This window comes from Ranitomeya imitator, chromosome 1, assembly GCF_032444005.1.
Source record: "Ranitomeya imitator isolate aRanImi1 chromosome 1, aRanImi1.pri, whole genome shotgun sequence".
In the NCBI taxonomy this organism is placed as follows: Eukaryota; Metazoa; Chordata; class Amphibia; order Anura; family Dendrobatidae; genus Ranitomeya; species Ranitomeya imitator.
This window is the reverse complement of record NC_091282.1, coordinates 777,698,201-777,720,578: the sequence shown is the minus strand read 5'-3', so window position 1 is coordinate 777,720,578 and position 22,378 is coordinate 777,698,201. Positions and strand designations below refer to the sequence as shown.

General features: G+C 45.5%; 1 protein-coding gene across 1 annotated transcript; it reads left to right on the top strand.

Moving 5' to 3' along the window:
* The first annotated feature begins 645 nt into the window (after positions 1–645).
* Positions 646–20,461, top strand: LOC138658107 (uncharacterized). Its single transcript, XM_069745647.1, has 3 exons — positions 646–726; positions 18,422–18,522; positions 18,949–20,461. Exons 2-3 carry the CDS (start codon positions 18,433–18,435, stop codon positions 20,215–20,217), a joined length of 1,359 nt encoding a protein of 452 aa, XP_069601748.1. The 5' UTR covers positions 646–726; positions 18,422–18,432; the 3' UTR covers positions 20,218–20,461.
* Positions 20,462–22,378: the final 1,917 nt, after the last annotated feature.

Sequence of the window (22,378 nt, the reverse complement as noted above, 5' to 3'; positions counted from 1 at the left end):
GGGGCTGATGTGCGAGGTGTAGGACTGATGTATGAGGTGTAGGGCTGATGTGCGAGGTGTAGGGCTGATGTATGAGGTGTATGGGCTTATGAGCGAGGTGTAGGGCTGATGTGTGAGGTGTAGGGCTGATGTATGAGGTGTATGGGCTTATGAGCGAGGTGTAGGGCTGATGTGCGAGGTGTAGGGCTGATGTATGAGGTGTATGGGCTTATGAGCGAGGTGTAGGGCTGATGTGTGAGGTGTAGGGCTGATGTATGAGGTGTATGGGCTTATGAGCGAGGTGTAGGGCTGATGTGTGAGGTGTAGGGCTGATGTATGAGGTGTATGGGCTTATGAGCGAGGTGTAGGGGCTGATGTGCGAGGTGTAGGGCTGATGTATGAGGTGTATGGGCTTATGAGCGAGGTGTAGGGGCTGATGTGTGAGGTGTAGGGGCTGATGAGCCAGGTATGGAGTGTAAAGGGCTTATGATACACGGTGATGGAGGATGACGTGCGTGTAGTGAGGTGCAGGAGGCCGCACAGGTCACTATGTTGCCGCACTGTGTTGCTGATGCTGGAGCTAGACTCACAAGAGCCGCACTGACCGCCGGGTGACCCGTGGCCGCTCACTTTCGCCTCCCCTCTGCAGGACACGCCCCCTCACCAGCCACTGTTTACCAACGTGACGTCAGTGCTCCGGGAACAGCAGAAACCGCGGGGGAGAAACGGCGCAAAAAACAGCATGAGGTACGGAATGTGGGGATGCACCCAGTGCTATATATATATGTATGTATATAATATACCCAATGATAATGTGTGCGTGCACTATATATATACCCAGTGATAATGTGGGGGTGCACTATGTATATATATAATACACCAAGTAATAATGTGGGGCTGCACTATATACACCCAGTGCTAATGCGTGGGTGCACTATGTGTATATATATATATATATATATATATATATATATATATATATATATATATATATATATATATATATACACACCCAGTAATAGTGTGGGGCTGTATTATATACACCCAGGGCTAATGTGTGGGTGCACTATATACACCCAGTGCTAATATGGGGGTGCACTATATATATACACGCAATGCTAATGTGTGGGTGCACTATATACACCCAGTGCTAATATGGGGGTGCACTATATATATACATGCAATGCTAATGTGTGGGTGCACTATATACACCCAGTGCTAATATGGGGGTGCACTATATATATACACGCAATGCTAATGTGTGGGTGCACTATATACACCCAGTGCTAATATGGGGGTGCACTATATATATACACGCAATGCTAATGTGTGGGTGCACTATATACACCCAGTGCTAATGCGTGGGTGCACTATATATATACACGCAATGCTAATGTTTGGGTGCACTATATACACCCAGTGCTAATATGGGGGTGCACTATATATATACACGCAATGCTAATGTGTGGGTGCACTATATACACCCAGTGCTAATGCGTGAGTGCACAATATATATACATGCAATGCTAATGTGTGGGTGCACTATATACACCCAGTGCTAATATGGGGGTGCACTATATATATATATATATATACGAAATGCTAATGTGTGGGTGCACTATATGCATATACACCCAGTGCTAATGTGTGGGTGCATAATCGTCTAACTGTCTGTAACGGAAATCCCGCGTTGCTGATTGGTCACGCCAGCCGGCTGCGACCAATCAGTGACAGGCGCAGTCCGGCCGCGAATTGGCGTGGGATTTGAACCACGCTTCGCTGATTGGTCGCACCCGGCTGGCCGCGACCAATCAGCAATATTGGCGTGGGATTTAAACACTGTTTCGCTGATTGATTGGTTGCGGCCGGCTGTGCATGATCAATCAGCGATATTGGCGCGAGATTTAAACATCGCTTCGGTGATTGGTCGCGGCCGGCCGTGACCAATCAGTGACTGGCGCAGTCCGGCCGCGAATTGGCTTGGGATTTGAACCACGTTTCGCTGATGGTTCGCGCCCGGCCTGCCACGACCAATCAGCAATATTGGCGTGGGATTTGAACCATGTTTCGCTTATGGGTCGCGCTGGGCCTGCCACGACCAATCAGCGATATTGGCGTGGGATTTAAACACCGCTTCGCTGATTGGTCGCACCCGGCCGACTGCGACCAATCAATGATTTTGGTGCGGGATTTAAACACCGCTTCGCTGATTGGTTGCGCCCAGCCGGCCGCGACCAATCAGCGACAGGCGCAGTCCGGCCGCGAATTGGCGTGGGATTTGAACCACGCTTCGCTGATTGGTCGCACCCGGCCGGCCGCGACCAATCAGCAATATTGGCGTGGGATTTAAACACTGTTTCGCTGATTGATTGGTTGCGGCCGGCTGTGCATGATCAATCAGCGATATTGGCGCGAGATTTAAACATCGCTTCGGTGATTGGTCGCGGCCGGCCGTGACCAATCAGTGACTGGCGCAGTCCGGCCGCGAATTGGCTTGGGATTTGAACCACGTTTCGCTGATGGTTCGCGCCCGGCCTGCCACGACCAATCAGCGATATTGGCGTGGGATTTGAACCATGTTTCGCTTATGGGTCGCGCTGGGCCTGCCACGACCAATCAGCGATATTGGCGTGGGATTTAAACACCGCTTCGCTGATTGGTCGCACCCGGCCGACTGCGACCAATCAATGATTTTGGTGCGGGATTTAAACACCGCTTCGCTGATTGGTTGCGCCCAGCCGGCCGCGACCAATCAGCGACAGGCGCAGTCCAGATGCGAACTGGCAGGGGATTTGAACCATGCTTCGCAGCAGTATATATACACCCAGTGCTAATGTGGGTGTGCACTATACATACACCCAGTGCTAATGTGGGTGTGCAGTATATATACACCCAGTGCTAATGTGTGGGTGCACTATATATATCTACTATATAATTGTCTAAGGGTCACTTCAGTCTTTCTGTCTATCTGTCTGTTTTTCTTTCTGTCTGTCGCGGATATTCATTGGTCGTGGCCAGCCAGTGGGCGTAGACAAAAGGGCAGGGGAAGCCAGGAAGTATGCAGAGCTAGTCCCCGCCCACTCCGTACAGGCCCGGCCAGAAGCGCTGCAAAGGGGGCGGAGTCGCCATGAGGAGGGTGGAGCCGGCCGGGACCATGGGAGCTGTTGGGCCTACTGCACCCAAAAGCTGGGGACTAAATTAGCGGCCGCGGTCAGTGATGACGGCCATGGTCATTGATGACGGCCACGACAGCAGGAAACCGCGCAGCACATGCGGCGGTGACAGCTACGGACAGAAGGTGAGTATATATTCCGTGGCCTGTGCAATATACTACGTGGCTATGCAATATACTCCATGGCCTGTGCTATATACTCCGTGGGCTGTGCAATATACTCAGTGGCCTGTGCTACATACTACGTGGGCTGTGCTACATACTACGTGGGCTGTGCTACATACTCCGTGGCCTGTATTATATACTACGTGTGCTGTGCAATATACTACGTCTCTGGGCAATATACGTACTATGTGGCTGTGCAATATACTACGTGGCTGTGCAATATACTACATGGCTGTGCTATATACTACGTGGACATGCATATTCTACAATACCCGATGCGTTACAATCGGGCCACCATCTAGTCTAACATATAAAGCTGAATGTGTGTGTATGTATGTGTGTATGTCCGAAATTGGCATCTGCACTGTCGCAGCTACAGCCACAAAAGTTTGCACAGTCACGCGTCTGGACCCCGAGAACGTCACAAGCTATGTTGTGAGGCGAAATTGTAACCCTGCGCGTTCCAATTCACCAAACAATTTTGCCCCTATCTACATAATGGGGAAAAAGTGAAAGGAAAAGTGTTGGAGGCAAATTGACAGCTGCCAGATGTGAACAAGGGGGACTTAAAGAATGAGAGCGATGGTGCCAAAGAGTATATACCATACAGTTGCTAAGGTGGGGCCCCGACATGGGATACTCATCACACATGGGGATATGAACACACACACACAAAATGTGCCACACACTACCACGTGCTTGAACACATATACCACCCTCACCACACATTTCACCACACATACACCAACCTTGCCACATAAAAGTCAAAACATAAGTCACCACTCAAAATTCGCCACATGCAAAACTAGGCTGAAGCAAAACTCGCCACACGTGCAAAACTCACCTCATGGGAAACTCGCCACACGCAAAACTTGCACACGCGGAAAAATTGCTACATGCACAAAAGTTGCAACACATGCAAAAGTTGCCTCACAAAACTTGCACATACTCAAAACGCACCACACATAAAACTCGCCATGCGCAAAACTTGCTGCACACAACTTGCTACACTAACCTGTCACATGCAACTCAACACACAAAAAGTTGCTACACGCATGTCGCCACACAAAACTCATCTCACATAAGTCGCTACATGCATGTCGCCACACGCAACTCAACACACACAACTTGACACATGAAACTCGCTCTAAAACACACACACAAGTCTGGTATTATCCTTCAAAAATAAAAATCTGATTAATAAGCCGACAGACTACAAGAGCAACAAATGTACCATATAGGAAATACGGCATCTGTCAGTCACATGACCTGTCTATTATGTGTATGTGTGAGCTAATATATACTGCCAGTGGGGAGGGCTTTCTGTTGGCTGGGGATTTATCATGCTGCTAATAGCAACCAATCACAGCTCAGCTTCTATTTTGCTACAGTTAATTAATCTGAGCTCTGTAAATATAGGCAACAAAGGACATTCTCAGTATAAGGCCGGAGTCACACTACAGCGAGATACAGCCGAGTCTCGCAGGTTAAAAACAAGATCTGGCATCGGCACTCCGGAGAGGAGCGCGCAGCTCCATGTATTGCTATGCGGCCGCACACTCCGCTCTGGAGTGCCGATGCCAGAGCTTGGTTTTAACCTGCGATACTCTGCCATATCTCGCTGTGTGTGATCCCGGCCTAACAAAGCTTGTACTATATAAAAGGGGAGATGACATACAGGTATATACTATATATAGGAGGATATGACATACAGGTATATACGATATACAGGAGGAGATGATATACAGGTATATACTATATACAGGGGAGATGATATAGGTATATACTGAGGGGAAAATGAGAAGTGTGAGGTGAACATGAGAGGAGTGAAGTGAAAATGAAAATGTGTGAGTGCAAAATGAGAGGAGTGAGGAGAAAATAGTGGAGTGATAGAAAAATGACAGATGTGAGGTCAAAATGACAGGTGTTAGGGGGGAAATGAGAGGTGTGAGGGGAAAAATGAGAGGAGTGAGGGGAAAATGTGAGATGTGAGGGGGAAAATGAGAGGTGTGGGGAAAAATGAGAGATGTGAGGGGAAAAATGAGAGATGTAAGGGGGAAAATGAGAGATGTGAGGGGGAAAATGAGAGGAGGAGTGAGGGGAAAATGAGAGATGTGAGGGGGAAAATGAGAGGCGTGAAGGGGAAAATGAGAGAAGTAAGGTGTTTTAACTAACCACAGTTAGTTACTATGCCCAGGCAACGCCGGGCTCTTCAGCTAATATATATATATATATATATACACACACACCCAGTGATAATGTGTGGGTGCACTATATATACACCCAGTGCTAATATGTGGGTGCACTATATATATACACCCAGTGATAATGTGTGGGCGCACTATATACACCCAGTTCTAATGTGGGGTGCACTATATATATATATATCTATATATATAATTGTCTAAGGGTTTTTCCGTCTGTCTGTCTGTCTTTCTGTCTGTCTGTCTTTCTGTCTGTCTGTCTGTCCTGGAAATCCCTGCTCTCCAATCAGAGACCGGCACAGCATCGACGTAGAAATCCCGCGTCTCTGATTGGTCGAGGCCGCCAGGCCTCGACCAATCAGCAACGGGCACAGCGACGATGATGTCATAAAGGACGTAGACATCCCGCGTCTCTGATTGGTCGAGGCCGCCAGGCCTCGACCAATCAGCAACGGGCACAGCGACAATGATGTCATAACGGTTGCCATGGCGACCATGATGTCATAAAGGTTGCCTCGACCAATCAGCAACGGGCACAGTCTGCCGCGAATTCTGGAATCATCATTGTCCATATACTACGAGGACATGCATATTCTAGAATACCCGATGCATTAGAATCGGGCCACAATCTAGTATATATATATATATATACGCCCAGTGATAATGTGTGGGTGCACTATATATACACATCCAGTGATAATGTGGGGGTGCACTATATACACCTAGTTCTAATGTGGGGTGCAATATATATATATATATATATATATTTATTTATTTATATATATATATATATATATACATACATATATATAATATAAATATATATATATATATATATATATATATATATATATATATACACCCAGTGATAATGTGGGGGTGCACTATATACACCCAGTTCTAATGTGGGGGTGCACTATATATATACACCCAATGATAATGTGGGGGTGCACTATATATATATACACCGAGTGATAATGGGGGAGTGCACTATATATACACCCAATGATAATGTGGGGGTGCACTATATATACACCAGTGATAATGTGAGGGTGCACAATATATCTCATAGTTGGTAAGCTTGTGAGCAGTAGGGCTCTCATTCCTCTTGTGTCTGCTGATTTATGTGATTATTGTTATGCTGTAATGTCTTTTATTGTCTGAACAAGTCCCCTCTAAAATGTAAAGTGCTGCGGAATATGTTGGTGCTATAGAAATAAAATGATTATTAATTATTATTACACCCAGTGATAATGGGGGTGTACTATATATACACCCAGTGATAATGTGGGGGTACACTATATATATAAACCCAGTGATAATGGGGGGTACACTACATACACACTCAGTGATAATGTGGGTGTGCACTATATATACACCCAGTGCTAATGTGTGGGTGCACTATATATACACCCAGTGATAATGGAGAGTACACTATATACACACCCAATGATAATGTGGGGGTGCAATATATATACACCCAGTGATAATGTGGGGTGCACTATATATACACCCAGTGGTAATGTGTGGGTGCACTATTTATACACCCAGTGGTAATGTGGGGGTGCACTGTATACACACCTAGTGATAATGGAGGGTGCACTATAGACACACCCAGTGGTAATGTGTGGGTGCACTATTTATACACCCAGTGGTAATGTGGGGGTGCACTATATACACACCTAGTGATAATGGAGGGTGCACTAAAGACACACCCAGTGGTAATGTGTGGGTGCACTATATATACACCCAGTGATAATGTGTGGGTGCGCTATATACACACCCAGTGATAATGGAGGGTGCACTATATATACACCCAGTGATAATGTGGGTGTGTACTACAAATAGACCCAGTGGTAATGTGTGCGTGCACTATATATACACCCAGTCATAATGGTTGGGGGTGCACTTTATATACACCCATACACCCGATGATAATGGGGGGATGCACTATATAGATATACACCCAGTGATAATGTGGGGGTGCACTATATATAAACCCAGTGATAATGTGGGGGTTCACTATATACCGTATTTTTCAGATTATAAGACGCTCCGGATTATAAGACACAACCCAAATTTTGAGGAGAAAAATAGGACTTTTTTTTTTTTAGTAAAATGGTGGTGCTTCTTATAATTCATGCGTTTTATTGCTTACCAGGAGTTATGGCTGCGGTGAAGCGGGGTCCCAGGGTCGCTGCTGGAGGAGGCATGTGTGGAGTGATGCTGCAGGCTGGGATGAGGGGGTGTTCCGATGTGCGGTGGGTGTCCGGTGCTGCGGGGGTGTCCCGTGCTACTGTGGGGGTGTCGGATGCTGCTGTGGGGGTGTCGGATGCTGCTGTGGGGGTGTCCAATGCTGCTGCGGGGTGTCCAGTGCTGCTGCGTGGGTGTCCGGCACTACTTCGGGGGTTTTTGGCGGTGCTGCGGGTGCCCAGCGCTGCTGCGGGGGTGTTCAGTGCTGCTGCGTGGGTGTCCGGCACTACTGCGGGGGTTTCTGGTGGTGCTACGGGTACCCGGCGCTGCTGCGGGGGTGTACAGCGCTGCTGCGGGTTTCTCCGGTGCTGCTGCGGGCGTCTCTGGTGTTGCTGCGGGGGGCTCTGCCGACATTTTGTGAAAGGCCAGAGCCCCCGTAGTTCCATGGTTTCCTGTGCGGTGGAAAATGGCAGCTTGGGGCAGTGCATGCAAAGATGGAGATCTCGGCACTAAGATCGCTGGAGATGACATCTCAGGGGCTCTGGCCTTTCACAAAATATCAGCAGCAGCACTGGAAACACTTGCAGCAGCACCGGACACCCCTGCAGCAGTGCCGGGCACCTGCAGCACCGCCAGACACCCTCTCATCCCAGCCTGTGGCCTCCAGGAACGGTACCGGTAAGGTATATCGGCATTATAAGATGCACCCCCATTTTCCCCCAAAATGTTTTGGGGAAAAAAGTGCGTCTTATAATCCGAAAAATACAGTATACACCCAGTGATAATATGGGGGTGCACTATATATACACCCAGTGGTGGTGGGGAGTGCACTATATATACACCCAGTATAATGGGGGGGTGCACTATGTATACACACAGTGATAATGTGGGGGTGCGCTATATACAGTTGGTACAGAAAGTATTCAGACCCCTTTACATTTTTCACTCTTTGTTTCATTGCAGCCATTTGTTAAATTCAAACAAGCTAATTTTTTCACATTAATGTACACTCTGCACCCCATCTTGACTGGAAAAAACAAATGTAGATTTTTTTGCAATTTTAATAAAAAAATAAAAAGGAAAAACTGAAGTATCACATGGTCATAAGTATTCAGACCCTTTGCTCAGATACTCATATTTTAAGTCACATGCTGTCCATTTCCTTGTGATCCTCCTTGAGATGTATCTACTCTTCATTGGAGTTTAGTTCTGTTTAATTACAATGATAGGACTTGATATGGAAAGGCACACACCTGTCTATATAAGACCTCGCAGCGCATGTCAGACCAAATGAGAATCATGAGGTCAAAGGAACTGGCCAAGGAGCTCAGAGACAGAATTGTGGCAAGGCACAGATCTGGCTAAGGTTACAACAGAATTTTTGCACTACTCAAGGTTCCTAAGAGCACAGTGGCCTCCATAATCCTTAATTGGAAGAAGTTGGGGACCACCAGAAGTCTTCCAAGACTTGGCCGTCCAGCCAAACTGAGCAATCGTGGGAGAAGAGCCTTGTGGGAAAGGTAAAGAAGAACCCCAAGATCACTGTGGCTGAGCTCCAGAGATGCAGTAGGGAGATGGGAGAAAGTTCCACAAAGTCAATTATCACTGCAGCCCTCCACCAGTCAGTGCTTTATGGCAGAGTGGCCCGACGGAAGCCTCTCCTCAGTGCAAGACTGCGGAGACCTGTGTATAGTAAACAAGACATATGAGAGCCCAGATAGAGTTTGCTGAAAAACACATGAAGGCTCCCAGGCTCTGAGAAATAAGATTCTCTGGTCTGATGAGACAAAGATAGACCTTTTTGGTGAAAATTCTAAGTGGTATGTGTGGAGAAAACCAGGCACTGCTTATCACCTGCCCAATACAATCCCAACATGGTGGTGACAGCATCTTGCTATGGGCGTGTTTTTCAGCTGCAGGGACAGGATGACTGGATGTCATTGAAGGAAACATGAATACGGCCAAGTATAGAGATATCCTGGATGAAAACCTCTTCCAGACTGCTCTGGACCTCAGACTTGGCCGAAGGTTCACCTTCCAACAAGACAATGACCCTAAGCACACAGCTAAAATAACAAAGGAGTGGCTTCAGAACAACTCGGTGACCATTCTTGACTGGCCCAGCCAGAGCCCTGACCTAAACCCAATTGAGCATCTCTGGAGAGACCTTAGAAATCGCTGTCCACCAACGTTCACCATCCAATTTGACGGAACTGGAGAGGATCTGCAAGGAAGAATGGCCGAGGATCCCCAAATCCAGGTGTGAAAAACTTGTTGCATCATTCCCAGGAAGTATCATGGCTGTACTAGCTCAAAATGGTGCTTCTACTCAATACTGAGCAAAGGGTCTGAATATTTATGACCATGTGACAGTTCAGTTTTTCTTTTTTAATAAATTTGCACAAATTACTACATTTCTGTTTTTTTTTAGTCAAGATGGGGTGAAGAGTGTGCATTAATGAGAAAAAAAAGAACTTATATGAATTTACCAAATGGCTTCAATGAAACTGAAAAATTTAAAGGCGTATGAATACTTTCCATACCACTGTATACACACTCAGTGATAATGTGGAGGTGCACTATATACAGACCCAGTGATAATGGGGGCTCTATATACACCCAGTGATAATGGGGGGTACACTATATACACCCAGTGATAATGGTGCACTATATATACAGTTGTGGCCAAATGTATTGACAACCCTGCAATTCTGTCAGATAATACTCAGTTTCTTCTTGAAAATGATTCCAATCACAAATTCTTTGGTATTATTATCTTCATTTAATTTGTCTTAAAGAGAATTAAGCAAAACATTGATAATTTCACACAAATCTCCAAAAATGGGCCAGACAAAAGTATTGGCACCCTCAGCCTAATACTTGGTTGCGCACCCTTTAGCCAAAATAACTGCGACCAACCGCTTCCGGTAACCATCAATGAGTTTCTTACAATGCTCTGCTGGAATTTTAGACCATTCTTCTTTGGCAAACTGTTCCAGGTCACTGATATTTGAAGAGTGCCTTCTCCAAACTGCCATTTTTAGATCTCTCCACAGGTGTTCTATGGGATTCAGGTCTGGACTCGTTGCTGGCCACCTTAGAAGTCTCCAGTGCTTTCTCTCAAACCATTTTCTAGTGCACTTTGAAGTGTGTTTTGGGTCATTGTCCTGCTGGAAGACCCATGACCTCTGAGGGAGACCCAGCTTTCTCACACTGGGCCCTACATTATGCTGCAAACCCCAAAACATCAGGGAACCTCCGCCATGTTTGACTGTAGGGACCGTGTTCTTTTCTTTGATTTTTCTCCTGTAAACTCTATGTTGATGCCTTTGCCCAAAATGCTCTACTTTTGTCTCATGTGACCAGAGAACATTCTTCCAAAATGTTTTAGGCTTTTTCAGGTAAGTTTTGGTAAACTCCAGCCTGGCTTTTTTTATGTCTCGGGGTTAGAAGTGGGGTCTTCCTGGGTCTCCTACCATACAGACCCTTTTCATTCAGACGCCGACGGATAGTATGGGTTGACACTGTTGTACTCTCGGACTGCAGGGCAGCTTGAACTTGTTTGGATGTTAGTCGAGGTTCTTTATCCAACATTCGCACAATATTGTGTTGAAATCTCTTGTCAATTTTTCTTTTCCGTCCACATCTAGGGAGGTTAGCCACAGTGCCATGGGCTTTAAACTTTTTGATGACACTGTGCACGGTAGACACAGGAACATTCAGGTCTTTGGAGATGGACTTGTAGCCTTGAGATTGCTCATGCTTCTTCACAATTTGGTTTCTCAAGTCCTCAGACAGTTCTTTTGTCTTCTTTCTTTTCTCCATGCTCAATGAGGTACACACAAGGACACAGGACAGAGGTTGAGTCAACTTTAATCCATGTCAACTGGCTGCAAGTGTGATTTAGTTATTGCCAACACCTGTTAGGTGCCACAGGTAAGTTACAGGTGCTGTTAATTACACAAATTAGAGAAGCATCACATGATTTTTCGAACAGTGCCAATACTTTTGTCCACCCCCTTTTTATGTTTGGTGTGGAATTATATCCAATTTGGCTTTAGGACAATTCTTTTTGTGTTTTTTTTCATTTAAGACAAATTAAGTGAAGATAATAACAAAGAATTTGTGTTTGCAATCATTTTCAGGAAGAAACTGAGTATTATTTGACAGAATTGCAGGGGTGTCAATACTTTTGGCCACAACTGTATATATATATAGATATATATACAGTGGGGCAAAAAAGTATTTAGTCAGTCAGCAATAGTGCAAGTTCCACCACTTAAAAAGATGAGAGGCGTCTGTAATTTACATCATAGGTAGACCTCAACTATGGGAGACAAACTGAGAAAAAAAAATCCAGAAAATCACATTGTCTGTTTTTTTATCTTTTTTTTTGCATATTATGGTGGAAAATAAGTATTTGGTCAGAAACAAACAATCAAGATTTCTGGCTCTCACAGACCTGTAACTTCTTCTTTAAGAGTCTCCTCTTTCCTGCACTCATTACCTGTAGTAATGGCACCTGTTTAAACTTGTTATCAGTATAAAAAGACACCTGTGCACACCCTCAAACAGTCTGACTCCAAACTCCACTATGGTGAAGACCAAAGAGCTGTCAAAGGACACCAGAAACAAAATTGTAGCCCTGCACCAGGCTGGGAAGACTGAATCTGCAATAGCCAACCAGCTTGGAGTGAAGAAATCAACAGTGGGAGCAATAATTAGAAAATGGAAGACATACAAGACCACTGATAATCTCCCTCGATCTGGGGCTCCACGAAAATCCCACTCCACGGGGTCAGAATGATCACAAGAACGGTGAGCAAAAATCCCAGAACCACGCGGGGGGACCTAGTGAATGAACTACAGAGAGCTGGGACCAATGTAACCAGGCCTACCATAAGTAACACACTACGCCACCATGGACTCAGATCCTGCAGTGCCAGACGTGTCCCACTGCTTAAGCCAGTACATGTCCGGGCCCGTCTGAAGTTTGCTAGAGAGCATTTGGATGATCCAGAGGAGTTTTGGGAGAATGTCCTATGGTCTGATGAAACCAAACTGGACCTGTTTGGTAGAAACACAACTTGTCGTGTTTGGAGGAAAAAGAATACTGAGTTGCATCCATCAAACACCATACCTACTGTAAAGCATGGTGGTGGAAACATCATGCTTTGGGGCTGTTTCTCTGCAAAGGGGCCAGGACGACTGATCCGGGTACATGAAAGAATGAATGGGGCCATGTATCGTGAGATTTTGAGTGCAAACCTCCTTCCATCAGCAAGGGCATTGAACATGAAACGTGGCTGGGTCTTTCAACATGACAATGATCCAAAGCACACTGCCAGGGCAACGAAGGAGTGGCTTCGTAAGAAGCATTTCAAGGTCCTGGAGTGGCCTAGCCAGTCTCCAGATCTCAACCCTATAGAAAACCTTTGGAGGGAGTTGAAAGTCCGTGTTGCCAAGCGAAAAGCCAAAAACATCACTGCTCTAGAGGAGATCTGCATGGAGGAATGGGCCAACATACCAACAACAGTGTGTGGCAACCTTGTGAAGACTTACAGAAAACGTTTGACCTCTGTCATTGCCAACAAAGGATATATTACAAAGTATTGAGATGAAATTTTGTTTCTGACCAAATACTTATTTTCCACCATAATATGCAAATAAAATGTTAAAAAAACAGACAATGTGATTTTCTGGATTTTTTTTTCTCAGTTTGTCTCCCATAGTTGAGGTCTACCTATGATGTAAATTACAGACGCCTCTCATCTTTTTAAGTGGTGGAACTTGCACTATTGCTGACTGACTAAATACTTTTTTGCCCCACTGTATATATATATATATATAGATATATATATATATATATATATACTAGATGGTGGCCCGATTCTAACGCATCGGGTATTCTAGAATATGCATGTCCACGTAGTATATTGCACAGCCCACATAGTATATTGCCCAGCCACGTAGTATATTGCCCAGTCACGAAGTATATTGCCCAGTCACGTATATTGCCCAGTCACGTAGTATATTGCCCAGCCACGTAGTATATTGCCTAGTGACGTAGTATATTGCCCAGTGACGTAGTATATTGCCCAGCCGCGTAGTATATTGCCCAGTGACGTAGTATATTGCCCAGCCACGTAGTATATTGCCCAGCCACGTAGTATATTGCCCAGCAACGTAGTATATTGCCCAGCCACGTAGTATATTGCCCAGTCACGTAGTATATTGCCCAGCCACGTATATTGCCCAGCCACGTAGTATATTGCCCAGCCACGTAGTATATTGCCCAGTCACGAAGTATATTGCCCAGTCACGTATATTGCCCAGTCACGTAGTATATTGCCCAGCCGCGTAGTATATTCCCTAGTGACGTAGTATATTGCCCAGTGACGTAGTATATTGCCCAGCCGCGTAGTATATTGCCCAGTGACGTAGTATATTGCCCAGCCACGTAGTATATTGCCCAGTCACGTAGTATATTGCCCAGCCACGTATATTGCCCAGCCACGTAGTATATTGCCCAGCCACGTAGTATATTGCCCAGCGATGTAGTATATTGCCCAGCGACGAAGTATATTGCCCAGCCACGTAGTATATTGCCCAGTTAAGTAGTATATTGCCCAGTGATGTAGTATACAGCACAGAGCCACGTAGTATATTGCACAGCGGCGTAGTATACAGCACAGAACCACGTAGTATATTGCCCAGCCACGTAGTATATTGGCCAGTCACGTAGTATATTGCCCAGCTACGTAGTTTGTTGCCCAGCCACGTATGTCACAGGTTAAAAAATAAACATATACTCACCTTCCGAGGGCCCCTTGTAGTTCGGTCACATGACCGTGACGTCATGGCAGGTCCTCGCGCAGGCGCTGTGATGACGTCGCGGTCACATGACCATGACGTCAACGCAGGCTGTTCCCGCGCAGGCGCGCAGGACCTGTGATGACGTCGCGGTCACATGACCGTGACGTCATGGCAGGTGCTTCTCCATACCATCCTTGCCACCGGAACCTGCCGCTTGCATGGAGCAGTCACCGGAGCGTAGCCAGGAGCGAGAAAGGCAGCGGAAGGTGAGTATATAATGATTTTTTATTTTTTTTATTATTTTTAACATTACATCTTTTTACTATTGACTCTGCATAGGCAGCATCAATAGTAAAAACTTGGTCACACAGGGTTAATAGCGGCGGTAACGGAGTGAGTTACCCGTGGCATAACGCTGTCCGTTACCGCTGGCATTAACCCTGTGTGAGCGGTGACTGCGGGGAGTATGGAGCGGGCATCGGGCGCTGACTGCAGAGGAGTAGGGAGGGACTAATCGGACTGTGGCCATCGCTGATTGGTCGCGGCAGCCATGACAGACAGCTGGCGAGACCAATCAGCGACTTGGATTCCATGACAGACAGAGGCCACGACCAATGAATATCCATGACAGAAAGAAGGACAGACAGAAGGACAGACAGAAAGACGGAAGTGACCCTTAGACAATTATATAGTAGATATATACACACCCAGTGATCATGGAGGTGCACTATATATACAGTACAGTCCAAAAGTTTGGACACATTCTCATTCAAAGATTTTTCTGTATTTTCATGACTATGAAAGTTGTACATTCACACTGAAGGCATCAAAACTATGAATTAACACATGTGGAATTATATACTTAACAAAAAAGTGTGAAACAACTGAAAATATGTCTTATATTCTAGGTTCTTCAAAGTAGCCACCTTTTGCTTTGATTACTGCTTTGCACACTCTTGGCATTCTCTTGATGAGCTTCAAGACGTAGTCACCGAAAATGGTTTTCACTTCACAGGTGTGCCCTGTCAGATTTACTAAGTGTGATTTCTTGCCTTATAAATGGGGTTGGGACCATCAGTTGTGTTGAGCAGAAGTCTGGTGGATACACAGCTGATAGTGCTACTGAATAGACTGTTAGAATTTGTATTATGGCAAGAAAAAAGCAGCTAAGTAAAGAAAAACGAGTGGCCATTATTCCTTTAAGAAATGAAGGTCAGTCAGTCCGAAAAATTGGGAAAACTTTGAAAGTGTCCCCAAGTGCAGTTGCAAAAACCATCAAGCTCTACAAATAAACTGGCTCACAAGAGGACCGCCCCAGGAAAGGAAGACCAAGAGTCATCTCTGCTTCTGAGGAAAAGTTTATCTGAGTCACCAGCCTCAGAAATCGCAGGTTAAAAGCAGCTCATATTAGAGACCAGGTCAATGCCACACAGAGTTCTAGCAGCAGACACATCTCTACAACAACTGTTAAGAGGAGACTTTGTGCAGTAGGCCTTCATGGTAAAATAGCTGCTAGGAAACCACTGCTAAGGACAGGCAACAAGCAGAAGAGACTTGTTTGGGCTAAAGAATACAAATCTGTGCTTTGGTCTAATGAGTCCAAATTTTAGATCTTTGGTTCCAACCACCGTGTCTTTGTGCGACGCAGAAAAGGTGAACGGATGGACTCTACATGCCTGGTTCCCAACGTGAAGCGTGGAGGAGGAGGTGTGATGGTGTGAGGGTGCTTTGCTGGTGACACTGTTGGGGATTTATTCAAAACTGAAGGCATACGACCACAGCATCTTGCAGCGGCCTGCTATTCCATCCGGTTTTCCGTTTAGTTGGACCATCATTTATTTTTCAGCACTACAATGACCCCAAGCATACCTCCAGGCTGTGTAAGGCCTATTTGACCAAGAAGGAGAGTGATGGGGTGCTGAGCCAGATGACCTGGCTTCCACAGTCACCAGACCTGAACCCAGTCGAGATGGTTTGGGGTGAGCTGGACCGCAGAGTGAAGGCAAAAGGGCCAACAAGTGCTAAGCATCTCTGGGAACTCCTTCAAGACTACGTCTTGAAGCTCATCAAAAGAATGCCAAGAGTGTGCAAAGCAATAATCGAAGCAAAAGGTGGCTACTTTGAAGAACCTAGAATATAAGACATATTTCCAGTTGTTTCACACTTTTTTGTTAAGTATATACCGTATATACTCGAGTATAAGCCGACCCGAGTATAAGCCGACCCCCCTAATTTTGCCACAAAAAACTGGGAAAACTTATTGACTCGAGTATAAGCCTAGGGTGGAAATGCAGCAGCTACCGGTGAATTTCAAAAATAAAAATAGATCATTATTTCCCCATAGCTGTGCCCCATATACAGTGCTCTGCACCGTTCATTGTGCCCCATAGCTGTGCCATATACGGTGCTCTGCACCGTTCATTGTGCCCCATAGCTGTGCCCCATATACGGTGCTCTGCACCGTTCATTGTGCCCCATAGATGTGCCATATACGGTGCTCTGCACCGTTCATTGTGCCCCATAGCTGTGCCATATACGGTGCTCTGCACCGTTCATTGTGCCCCATAGCTGTGCCCCATATACGGTGCTCTGCACCGTTCATTGTGCCCCATAGCTGTGCCATATACGGTGCTCTGCACCGTTCATTGTGCCCCATAGATGTGCCATATACGGTGCTCTGCACCGTTCATTGTGCCCCATAGATGTGCCATATACGGTGCTCTGCACCGTTCACTGTGCCCCATAGATGTGCCATATACGGTGCCCTGCACCGTTCACTGTGCCCCATAGCTGTGCCATATACGGTGCTCTGCACCGTTCATATTTCCCCATAGATGTGCCATATACGGTGCTCTGCACCGTTCACTGTGCCCCATAGATGCTCCACATAAATCTCTGCCGCCGCTGCTGCTGCTGCAATAAAAAAAAAAACACATACTCACCTCCCTTGATTGCAGCTCCCGGCGTCTCGTTCCGGCGCCTCCATCTTCCCGGTGTCTCTGCTCTGACTGATCAGGCAGAGGGCGCCGCGCACACTATATGCGTCATCGCGCCCCCTGCCTGAACAGTCAGAGCGCAGACGCCGGGAAGATGGAGGCGCCGGCCGGGAAGATGGAGCGACGCTTGGCGGCTGGAACGAGGACAGGTGAATATGCTATACTTACCTAGTCCTGGCGATCCTCGCGCTGTCCCTCTGCCTGGTCTTCGGTGCCGCAGCTTCTTTCTCTATCAGCGGTCACCGGCACCGCTGATTAGAGGAATGAATAGGCGGCTCCACCCCTATGGGAGGTGGAGCCGCTTATTCATTTTTGTAATGAGCGGTCCCACGTGACCGCTGAAGAGGGGAAGAACTGCAGCACAGAAGACCGTGGGACGGCAGGGACAGCGCGAGGATCGCTGGGACTAGGTAAGTATACCTCAGCGCCCTCACCCCCTCACCCGCCGACCCTGCCACCCACCTTGACTCGAGTATAAGCCGAGAGGGGCACTTTCAGCCCAAAATTTTGGGCTGAAAATCTCGGCTTATACTCGAGTATATACGGTAATTCCACATGTGTTAGTTCATAGTTTTGATGCTTTCAGTGTGAATGTACAATTTTCTTAGTCATGAAAATACAGAAAAAATTTTGAATGAGAAGGTGTGTCCAAAGTTTTGGTCTGTACTGTACACCCAGTGATCATGTGCGGGTGCAGTATACACACTCCCGTATGATGCAGCCATTGCAGTACCCAGGCTGTGATGCAAGGGGATGGGGCGTTTGCAGACCTTCATAGCCCATACATCATTCCATGGTCACTCCATCGTTTAGTCCAGACTGCAGGCTACAATGACACCTTCCCCCCTCCCCATTAGGTTCAGTATTCTTATGTTGATATTTTAATTTTTTCAAAGCAGAGCAAAACATGGAGTCAAAAACGTCTCAGGAAAAGATGAATGCGCACAATACGAGTCAGACCTCTGCACCGAAGCCTCCAGCCCCACAGCAGTACAAGGTACTCACCCCAGTCTCCTCCTCGCCATCTTCTCATTTCCATTGTGGCTCCTATTTATATTGGACCCTTTGCCATCCCGACACCTCACGCATCATTGAGGTTCAATGAGCCCACTGGCCTACAATGGGCCCACTTGCCTACAATGGGCCCACTGGTGTACAATGGGCCCACTGGCCTACAATGGCTCACTAGCCTACAATGGGCCCACTGGCGTACAATGGGCCCACTGTCCTATACTCTGCAGAGAGGGACTCGTTGAAAAAATTGTTCCTTCACAGGCTGCTATTGTAGCCAGATTACATTGTCTTGTCATAGCTACATAGTAGACAAACCGTGACATTCACATTTGTGTTTTGTTTTTTTGCATAATTTGCTGTAACATCAGAATGTAACTGATTATTATTTTTTCTCTTTTTTTTTGGAAAGCTGGATGAACCCATAATGGAGATGGACCATTCAGTTTTAATTTATTTGAGAAATTCTATAAAAACTACGGAAAACACAAATAAACTTAGGAAGGAATGCAAGCGTCACCTGATGGGTGGCACACCTCGACTCAAGAGTGAAACCATATCCCAATTTTGTGATGAAGGACAAGACACAAGCATGGTCCATGGCTCCTCCAGTAAATCAAGCTCCGTAAGGAGAGAGGAGCGAGCGAGGAGTAAGGCTACTATGGACTCCTATAGGAATATCCTGGCTCAGGAAAAGAACAACGCTAAGAACACTCATCGGGGATCTGAACATTCAGAGTCATCTGGAAAAGTGAAGAAACACAAGAAAAAAAAGCAGCAGATGCCCCAAGAAATCTGGTCATCTGCTCCAAAACACATCAGTGGTGAAAAAACGTCCAGAAGGAGCAATGGAGTAGAGGCCACAAATGACCAGATACACAACGTGATATTGAGGCATGATGATGGGATCAATCAACGAAGAAAAAAACATTCAGTGTCACTACATCAAAGTCACATGTATACCAGTACTCCGCTGTCTTCTCCAACATCACGGCCCAAGATAAAAAGTAACACCATGCCCAATGGCCATCAGAAACCAGAAGCTGTGAGCGGCGTGTCCGATAACAGTCAAGATCTATTTATTACTCAGAAACAGTTTGCGTCATCCCATGGTAGCAGCGGAGACTCCCCACCTCTCGGCCAGAAGCAGGGCAGTGGCATAACGGACTCGTTGGGAAGCCCAAACCCTCCACGACTGCTTTACCAGTTTTGTCTTACAGGCAATAGCGTTTACCAATCCGGCACTGGAAGCCAAGAAAAAGTAGTCTTAGCAGAAAAGGCAACTCAAACTGATGAAAACTTCTCTTACTTGGCCTTGAGAAGTCTTGTCAAAAAGGTCAAAGTGTTGCCTAGTTGTTCAGAGAAGGCCCTAAATCTCTCATTACCCACTCGAATTAGAGCCAAGAGGCATGTGAGGAGTACAATTGAGGAGAACGTCATCGTAGTAGAGTCTCAATCATCCCATGTAGACCCAAATGCTTCTAGACGAAGCCTCTTGCAGAAGGCTGATGAAGCAAAGTTCATCCAGACTGTCCTGAACTCTTCCTATTACTTCAAAGGGAAAGGAGAACCTGGCATAGAAAAGCCAATAATGCCAATACTGAAAATAAAGAAAGAGTCAAAGATAAAGTCACGTAAATTAAGTGATCACACCAGGAAAAGAAGACCTCATCAACATTAGAAGTAATAATATAGTTTCCATAGTTAGTTTGTCGGCTAAACACAAGTTTTATATGAAGTGGGATCACCAAGACGCCAAAAAAAAAAGTACATAGTTTTACTTCAAATGCATAATTTTACATACAATGCATAGAACGCAGTATGTGAGGAGTAATAGGAAACAACATGCTAATGCATCTCTGGATGTGATTAACGCAAGACATGATGTACCTTAAGGTCAATAAAACTAAGTATTTGTAAAGTTTAAATTTTGCTCTGGTGATTTGTGGTTTAGTTCCTTGTAGTTTATAATCATTGTGATTGGTATGCATGTCGGGCATGGTAAGTGAGAACTACTATAATACTGCCCCTGGGTGCAAGAATATAACTACGGTACTATAATAATGCTCATATATACAGAAATATAACTACTATAATACTGTTCCTATGCACAAGAATATAACTACTATAATACTTCCCTTATGTACAAGGATATAACTACTATAATACTGCCCCTATGTACAAGAATATAACTACTATAATACTACTCCTATGTACAAGGATATAACTACTATAATACTGCTGCTATGTACAAGGATATAACTACTATAATACTGCTTCAATGTACAATAATATAGCTACTATAATACTGCCCCTATCTACAAGGCTATATGGCGGGTGTCACACTAATCATATGAAAAATCGGTCCGAGTCTCCCTGACGAGAGTCGCACAAGTTTAATCCAAGTGTCATGTGAGTACAATCCGATTTATCACACGTAGCATCCGATTTATATCCGAATGCAGTGCCATTTTAACATAAGCCTTCACATAGAGCAATTTTCTGTTATTTACATATAGTTTTCAAAGGAAATATACACACACTAGTATATATATAGTATATATACTGAGTGTATATATATATATATATATATATATTGTGAGGCAGTGACGGGTATTATATGCGATGGACGGTATAGATCCCCCAGGATGCGCATAGAAGCGTATTAAGGACGCTGGAGTGCATTTCTGTCACAGGTATAGCTGTTGTTGCAGTGCAGAATAGAAGTAAGTCTGGTCTTGGGCAAGCTTTTTGTCCAAGGCAGATTTAAGAAAACCCAGCATGGGCATTTATTTTTGGAGCGAACTGCAGGATGGTAGTGGGGCAGTTCGCTCCCTCCAGACCGAGTCTTACAAGCAGCCCATGGCCACAAATTTCCATTTAAAAACCCTGCAGTAAAGGGTTTGGGTGTGTCAGTGTTTGTTTGCAAGTGGCAGAGCAGATGGCTCTGCAACAACCAGCATGTATGAGGTAGCACACAGCCAAGAGCAGCAAACGCATGGCACCCTTCAGCATGATTTGGTTGTGCAGTCACCCTTGGTGACCGGTCTTGGATACAGACTTTAGTGACGCCCCGGCTACGATCCGGAAGATATCGTGTGCTGTTCATTCTGTGAGTTTTGGACATTAAATACGTTTGCTTTGAACTTTCCTGTGTCACTGCCGCATTATTGCACTACATATATATATACAGTGGGGCAAAAAAGTATTTAGTCAGTCAACAATAGTGCAAGTTCCACCACTTAAAAAGATGAGAGGCGTCTGTAATTTACATCATAGGTAGACCTCAACTATGGGAGACAAACTGAGAAAAAAAAATCCAGAAAATCACATTGTCTGTTTTTTTAACATTTTATTTGCATATTATGGTGGAAAATAAGTATTTGGTCAGAAACAAAATTTCATCTCAATACTTTGTAATATATCCTTTGTTGGCAATGACAGAGGTCAAACGTTTTCTGTAAGTCTTCACAAGGTTGCCACACACTGTTGTTGGTATCTTGGCCCATTCCTCCATGCAGATCTCCTCTAGAGCAGTGATGTTTTTGGCTTTTCGCTTGGCAACACGGACTTTCAACTCCCTCCAAAGGTTTTCTATAGGGTTGAGATCTGGAGACTGGCTAGGCCACTCCAGGACCTTGAAATGCTTCTTACGAAGCCACTCCTTCGTTGCTCTGGTGGTGTGCTTTGGATCATTGTCATGTTGAAAGACCCAGCCACGTTTCATCTTCAATGCCCTTGCTGATGGAAGGAGGTTTGCACTCAAAATCTCACGATACATGGCCCCATTCATTCTTTCATGTACCCGGATCAGTCGTCCTGGCCCCTTTGCAGAGAAACAG

Bases quoted from the DNA above. Each gene is read 5' to 3' on its own strand.
- LOC138658107 (XM_069745647.1), top strand. From the start codon at position 18,433: ATGGAGTCAAAAACGTCTCAGGAAAAGATGAATGCGCACAATACGAGT. The intron at 18,523-18,948 runs GTACTCACCCCA...TTTTTTGGAAAG, and splicing joins CAGCCCCACAGCAGTACAAG to CTGGATGAACCCATAATGGA.